Source organism: Contarinia nasturtii, unplaced genomic scaffold, assembly GCF_009176525.2.
Source record: "Contarinia nasturtii isolate CC-2019 unplaced genomic scaffold, AAFC_CNas_1.1 Cnas_scaffold_1680, whole genome shotgun sequence".
Taxonomy (NCBI): Eukaryota; Metazoa; Arthropoda; class Insecta; order Diptera; family Cecidomyiidae; genus Contarinia; species Contarinia nasturtii.
Genome location: NW_022199014.1, coordinates 1 through 8,550, shown reverse-complemented (window position 1 = coordinate 8,550; position 8,550 = coordinate 1). Strand labels below are relative to the sequence as shown.

Here is an 8,550-nt window from a genome sequence, read left to right as displayed (position 1 = left end):
TTAAATTTCCTGGATTCATTCCTCTAGATGCGATATCTGCTGGATTTTCTTTTGTGTTAACATACGCCCATTCTTGAAATTTTGTTAACTTCTGTATTTTTGCCACGCGATTACCCACATACGTTTCCCATCTTCGTGGCGCTCCTTTAATCCAAGCCAATGTTATTTGGGAGTCTGAATAATAATATTTCTTGGCTATAGGCACATGTAATGCTTTCGACACCTTGTCCATTAATTCAGCCAATAATAAAGCCGAACAAAGCTCTAACCGTGGCAAACTTTGTTTTGAAAGTGGTGAAACTCTAGTTTTTGAAGTAATTATATTACTATAAGTCATAGATTCATGTTTAACCACAGCATAAATGACAGCTCCATAAGCCATTTCAGAAGCATCTGAAAATCCGTGTAATTCAAACTGAGCTCCAGCTTTATATTCAATCCATCGTTTCAAACGATACTGCAATAAAATTGGTATTTCTTCTTTGTAACTTTCCCATTCTACCGCAATTTCTTTTGGAATCTCACTATCCCAATCCAGATTCGCAACCCATAATTTTTGCATTAATATTTTACATAATACTGTAAATGGTGCTAATAAACCCAATGGATCATACATTTTTGTTATTTCTGATAAAACGATTCTTTTTGTTACTGTTTTTACATCCTTAAATGGATTCATTTTGAAACTGAATTCATCCTTTAAGTTAAACCATCTTAAGCCCAAAGTTGAAATTGAAGCTTCTCCATCTGTTTGAGCACCTTCTCGTTGATCCAAAGGAATTGTGTTTATTAAATCCATATTATTTGAACTCCATTTTCTTAATGGTAAACCAGCCTCTGCAAGAATTTGCGTAACATCTTTTTGCAAACTAATTGCTTGATCCAAGGTCTCACAACAGCTCATACAGTCATCCATATAAAAATCTCTCTGAATAATCTGCGCCGCTTCTGGCAATTTGTCCTGCCATTGTTTTCCAATAGCTATAAGTGTATTTACTGCAACAAAAGGTGCTGAACTTGTTCCATAAGTCACAGTCGTTAATTTATATTCTTTTATATTTTCACTTTTGTTTTTTCTCCATAAAATTCTTTGATAGTTTTGTTGTTCCTCTGCAACCAAAATTTGACGATACATTTTTGCTACATCAGCAGTGAAAGCGATTTCATACAAACGAAATCTCAACATTATGTTATATAATTCATCTTGAACTCTTGGACCCGCCATCATACAATCATTTAACGACAATCCCGAAGACGTTTTCCTGCTGGCATCAAACACCACTCTTAGTTTAGTTGTTGTACTATCCTTGAACACTGCATGATGTGGCAGATAATAGCCACTTTGAATGTCCGAATCTTCACATTCCACCATATGACCCATATTAATATATTCATCGATGAACTCATCATACATTTGTTTTAACTTTGCATCTCTTTCGAGACGCCGTTCCTGATGCAATAATTGTGCTAAAGCATTTCTTCGTGAATTACCTAAATCTTCAATATTATCACGAAATGGTAAAGTAACCACATAACGACCATCTTCATTTCGCCGTGTATTATTGTCATAATGCTCAATACAATAACTATCTTCTTCCGATATAAACTGTGACGGAAAAATTTCTTCGATTTCCCAAAATTTTTTCATACTTTCACACCGGTATGCAGTTGCTAAATAGACACTGCTTCTTCTTATTTACACTATGGGTGCAGCCATATTGGCATATTCATTTTTAAATAAGTGCGTTTAATGGAATATCAAAAATGCAAAGTACTAAATAGTACCACACGCAATGTTCAAATGAAAACATTTGCTTGTGAACAAAGTTTGTGAATACAATGCAGGACGAAAGAAATCATATATTTCTGGATCACAGTTATTCTAGGTAAGAAAAAATAAAATAAAGTAAAGTCGAAAAATATGTTTAATAATTTGTTTGCAACTAATAGCAATATTGTGGCAAAAGATATTTCTGTCGGCTGCAAAAATATTCTGTGCCGATAAAATTATTCGTTTTCTTGGCTTATTGTGCAGTATTCCATTTACAGTTTTTTTGAATCGACTTGTATAGGCGCCGATAAAATTTTACACAGCTAATTTTATTCTTTTATTTTTATTTTTAATACAAAAAGTACTATTTATTTGATTATTCACACATTAACTTCAAACTCAACTACAGATACACGTTTAGAACAAATTAGCCATACGCGCATTTTGACGTTTCATTAAACGCATCCATTTGACTTTTAGCTTGAAAATGGTTGCGCCCATAGTGAGAAAAAGAAGAAGCAGCACTAATAACAAAAAATGTATTGGAGTTCATACCGACGTACTTTCATTTAATTCATCAATAGTTGATATTAAACAAACACCATTTAATTCTAACTGATGACCCAAAACACCTGAAATGATCCAACCAAGCTGAGTTTCTTGAGCAACCAAATTATCTTTTTCTGCCTTAATTACACCATTTAATAACAACGTTGCGTACACGTCTGCTCCCAAAATTATATCTATTTTACAAGTGTTGCTAATATCTGGATCTGCCAAAATTAACTGATTGAAATTGTTTATCTTATTGATCTTTTCCTTTGCATAAGATAATGGTGATAAATTTGTCAATTTCCCCAAAATTATTGCTTTAGTTTTCCCTATAAATGCACTTGGATAACGTGCTGTAAACTCCAAATTCACACTTCCCAAAGATTTTTCAGTTTTAACACCTCCAATCCCAGAAACTGACACATTATTCTTTTCCTTTTTTAATTTTAATTTCTTTACTGCATCATCAGTTATAAACGTTGCCATAGATCCCTGATCCAATAATGCACCAAATTCTTCCGACCACCCAAAATCAGTTTTAATTCTAATTTTAGCTGTTGCCAACAAAACCTTTGAGCCCTTGTTTTGACTTGAAGCAACACATGCTACAGTTGATTCATCACTATTTTCCTTTTCTTCAGCAGTACACAAGAACGCCTTTTTTTGTTGGTGATTATTCTTCGAATATGCTGCACTTGGTTTAGCATATGATGTACCTGGCTTTGAATATGAAGTATTCGACTTTGAATATGATATAGTTGGCTTTGACTCAAGCTCATTATCCAAATGTAAGAATGTATTGTGCCTCTTTCCGCACTCTCTACATTTCAAATTTGATTTACAAAATTTATATGCATGATCTGATTTTAAACATAAATGACAAAGATTATTTTCTCTTACAATTCTTTGACGCTCTTTCATATTTCGCCTTTTGAAAATGTCACATAAATAAATTGGATGCCTTGCATCCCCGCAATCTACACATTTTTTAAACAAAACTTTTTTATTTTTTTCCTTTGTGAATGGTTTTTTATAGTAACCATTTTCAGCCTCAACAGAACCCAAAATCTGGGATCTTTGCTCCAAAAATAGATAAAAATCTTCTAATTTTTGTGGTTCTTTTGGATTTTTTAATGTTGATTCATAATTTTCCAGACTTCTTGGATGCAATTTTTTACTCAATAATCTTAAAATGATATCCTCCATTGTCATTCCCTCAAGCAAAGCAATAAATTCTCTACTAGTATCAATTAATTGCTGCATGTCTGCTTGAGTATCTTTAGTCATTCTTGGTAAATCCATTAAGTTATCTAAAAACATATTGTTGATAGCGCGTTTATTATCATAACGACCTTGCAACAATTTCCAAGCTATATTGAAATTTTGCAATCCCAGTTGGTCAATTATTTTTGACGCTTTTAGAGCCATATTTGTTTGCAAATACTGCATCCGTTGAACGTCGTTCAGCATTTTATTATCAATAATCATACTCTTAAACAACAACTTTTTGTTGTATATTTTTAATGGTTTCTTTAACTATATTATCATAAAACTCAAAAGACTGAGCGTATCTTAAGTAATTTTCAACTTCCTTATTACTCTGATTATCGTGTAAAATTCTATGACCTTCCACATACTCATTCCACGATGCATTAATTAAACCAGTCCATTTATTCAACCGGTCTAATTTTTTCAATTGCTCTTTATTTTCTTTTTTAAAATTTTCCATTAATCGTTTTAACTCTGCTTCTGCTTCTTTCTGCTTAACAATCACTTGTGATAAATTATTTACGTTTGCCATTTCTCAGATTAAATTTATATTAACAAAAATTTATGTTAAATATTTGCAAAACAATATTTTGCCACTTGGGCTTTAAAAAAAAATATTTCTGTTAAATATTTGTCACTTAGAACTTTTTAAATAAATATTTTGCCACTAGGTCTTTAAAATATTTACCACTTGCGTCTTTTTTGAATAAAAATTTGCCACTAGGGTCTTTAAAAATATTTGTATTAAATATTTGCCACTTGGGACTTTTCAAATAAATATTCTGCCACTTGGGACTTTTTTGAATAAAAATTTGCCGCTAAGGACTGTAAAAATATTTGTATTAAATATTTGTCACTTGGGACTTTTCAAATGAATATTCTGCCACTTGGGATTTTTTGAATAAAAATTTGCCACTAGGGTCTTTTTAAAAATATTTGTATTAAATATTTGCCAATTGGGACTTTTCAAATAAATATTTGCCACTAGGGTCTTTAAAAATATTTATATTAAATATTTGCCACTTCGGACTTTTCAAATAAATATTTGCCACTTGGGTCTTTAAAAATATTTATATTGAAGATTTGCCACTTAGGACTTTTTGAATATATATTTTGCCACTTGGGACTTTTCAAGTAAATATTTGCCACTTGGGTCTTTAAAAATATTTATATTAAATATTTGCCACTTCGGACTTAAATATTTGCCACTAGGGTCTTTAAAAATATTTATATTAAATATTCTGCCACTTGGGACTTTTTGAATATATATTTTGCCACTTGGGACTTTTCAAGTAAATATTTGCCACTAGGGTCTTTAAAAATATTTATATTAAATATTTGCCACTAGGGTCTTTAAAAATATTTATATTAAATATTCTGCCACTTGGGACTTTTTGAATATATATTTTGCCACTTGGGACTTTTCAAATAAATATTTGCCACTTGGGTCTTTAAAAATATTTATATTAAATATTTGCCACTTCGGACTTAAATATTTGCCACTTCGGACTTAAATATTTGCCACTTCGGACTTAAATATTTGCCACTAGGGTCTTTAATATATAAAATCTTATCACTTTAAGATTCAAAAAAAAAAACAACTTTAAAAATTATTTTGCGCAAAATAAAATTCTTCATTAGATTCGAAGGACCAAAAAATGTCGACATTTGGTAAATGAAGAGCTGCCGTTGTAACTGCATGAACGAATCGGTGATGCCATTGTATTCGTCGAAATTGCTAGTCTCCCTTGCTCGTTTGTACGCTTTTCTTCGGATATTTTTCATATGCTTAAGTTGTTTCGTGAACCATGGTGGGTCAGTGCTTCTTTGTACGGTGATCTTTGGAACAAATGAGTCTATTGCCTCGTGTAGAACATTGCCAAAAATTTGGAATGCATTCTCGAGGCCATCAATTCGATTTATTCCCAACAAAATGTCATTTTCAATGAAGAATGCATTCATTGCATCAAAATCAGCTGAGTTAAACGCATATATTTGCGATGATTGATGTGTTGTTGGTGCATTTCCATCAATTGTGAATTCGATTTCGATTGCCTTGTGCCAATTGACAGGTTTAACCAATGGTTTGGTTGATTCCATCAATGACATTTCATAAAACTTGTTTGTGAATACAAGATCCAAAACATTTCCGGCTGGATTTTCGATATTTGACAATTGGTGGAATCCACAATCGAACATTGTGTCAAAAACTGCAATGCCACCCTCTGTCAACACGTTCATTGGCAGAAAATAATCACCATCATCGGCTTTGATCCATTTGACACCGGGTTGATTGAAATCACACAACCACGTTTCGAAGAAAGAAATCACTTCAAATGGACATGATTTTGTTGCTAATCGTATTTCATCGACTTTGTTTCTAATTGAATGTGTATTTTGTATATACACATTCAATTTTGTGTAATTAGGAACAAATTGCGTAGAATGATCATTTTGTTGCAATGTTTTTAACTGGATGTTTTCGTTGTTGGTGACATTGAGCTGTTTTCGTTGTTGGTGATTTCATTTTGCCCGGCGATACATTCATTGGTTCGACATTCGATTTTCTGTTCACTGTTTCGTTTAAAGCCGGGAAATAATTTGACAATGTCAAATCTTGTAAAAACGGACGCACCATGATATTTTCAGGCCACATATTTGGATCATTTAATATTTCGAAATCTTCGGCATTTGATTCAATTTTAAACGAAACGAATTTTAATGATGACAAATCACAGTCTTTTTTCACAAGTTTGTGCACATTGATTCGATTTTTGTCATTGATGGACGTATTTTCGGCAATTAAATCAATAACTTGTTCATTTGTCACTTCAGGCCGAAATCTCGATACCCAAACTGCCCTTTCAAACTTTGGCTTTTCTTCGCGTTTCTTTGGCGGTGAGACAGTTAATGTGCATTGAACTGATTTGGTTCCAATTTTCGCTGCCGGTACATTCTTTTTTGGCGCTGGTTCTTCAACTCGTTGACGTTTGGCCGATTGACTTTTTCGCACGACTGTGGCAAATGTGGATTGTTTCGATGTCGACGGGGATTGAAAATCACTTAAATTCGTTGGTTTCGGTGTTAATTGCTGTTTTTCAGCACGCTGTAAAAGAGACGGTCTGGTGGCTTTATTCACTAACACATCAGTTGCTTGGTGAATGACATTGGTTTTTTCATCGATTCTGTCAATTTTCTCTCCATTTTCATCAATTGATTTTCGTAGCAATTTCATTTCATTAATTACAGGGGGAGGAAAAATTTTTAAGCCTGATATAGAAACACACATTGTATTTTTAAATGACTATATTTATTATTCAAAGTAGTCTCCATGAACACGAATGACACTTTCATATCGATGCTTCAATGCTTTAATTCCTCCTTCAAACCACTCGGCATCTTTGTCCTCCCATACGTTGAAAATATCGTTCGATATCTCTTCTTCGGACTCATATTGCTTCCCCTTTAGATATCTTTTGGTGTTTGGGAACAGGAAATAGTCGCTGGGTGCCAGATCTGGAGAATACGGTGGATGGTGGAGTTGTTCGAACCCACATTCCCTGATGGCAGCTTGTGCAAGCAATGATTTGTGAGGCGGTGCATTGTCATGCAAAAGAAGAACTTTTCGAGTGAGCAAACCAGGACGCTTTTCTCTGATCGCTTTACGCAATCTATGCATTTGTTGAGCATAATAATAGCCCGTGACTGTGGTATTCTTTGGAAGGAATTCAACCAATAATATGCCTTTGGCATCCCAGAATACAGAGGCCATTACTGTGTTTGTGGCAATTTGTTTGCGTGGCACTTTCGATGCTGGTTCACCACGTTTGTGCCATTCCATCATCTGTGATTTGAGCTCTGGATCATAGTAGTGGATCCAGGAATCGTCGCCAGGCACTATTCGCTCAAATGTGTCCGTTTCATTCCATTCCAACAACTCGAGAAACTCGTGTGCAGCAGCAATTCGTTCTTCTTTTTGTGATTTGTTCAACGTTCTTGGAATCCATCGTGAGCAAACCTTTCTCATGTGCAATTTTTCATGAAGTATGTTGTAAATACTCTTCTCTGAGATGTCAAACATTGCTGCTAACACTTTCTTGCTCATTCGAGGATTTTCGTGCACGTGATGTTCAATTTTTTGCACTACATCTGAAGCTGTTGCTTCAATTGGTCGACCTGTATGAGGATCATCTTCCAATGATTCTCTACCCCACTTGAATTGTTTTGCCCATAGTTTTACTGTGGCATACGATGGGGCAAGGACCCCATAAACAGCACGCAAGCGATCATTGATATCCTTTGGTGTCACACCTTCTTTTGTGAGAAACTTAATCACCGCACGATATTCGATTTTATCCATTTTTTCAAAAATATCGAGGTTACTTGGTATGCAATGATGTTGAAAACAAACGACGACAGATATCAACTCAATTTTTTTCTGCAATACTATTGACAGTTCGTACGTCAATTACAGCACAAGAACAATTTGTAACTAGTGCCGTCTATATGTCAGGCTTAAAAATTTTTCCTCCCCCTGTATTTGCATTGATATCTCATTACTTTCCGATTGACGTGATTTTGACGTGGAGCGGGTAGCTTTTGGCAATTTCAGAGATTTTTTCAATTCACCGTTTGACACAGCGTCGGCACAACAAACAAATGCACAAAACGGTAAAAAAGCAAACATGGAACTTCCATTCGGCAATGGAATTTTCACTATTTCGGTGTTTTCAATGTTTTCACTTTTTCCCAATCCGAAACATTTCAAATAACACAAGTTTCCACATTTAATGCATTTGGTTTTCATTCCGTTTACATTTTCGGTCGAACAGTCATCACGATTACATTTGTGTTTTGGTGTCATTATGACACAGCAAAATCACAATACACAGTGCACTTGCTATAGATTTTATTTCTAACAAAAATCAATTTTATTATGTTTATAATTCGCTGAACTC

General features: G+C 34.0%; 1 protein-coding gene across 1 annotated transcript; it reads right to left on the bottom strand.

Moving 5' to 3' along the window:
• Positions 1-2,320: 2,320 nt before the first annotated feature.
• Positions 2,321-4,124, bottom strand: LOC116346759. The gene is made up of 2 exons (XM_031776966.1): positions 3,923-4,124; positions 2,321-3,693 (listed from the first exon to the last, which is right to left on the bottom strand). The coding sequence occupies exons 1-2, from the start codon at positions 4,122-4,124 to the stop codon at positions 2,321-2,323; spliced, it is 1,575 nt and encodes a 524-aa protein (XP_031632826.1).
• Between the last annotated feature and the right edge of the window lie 4,426 nt (positions 4,125-8,550).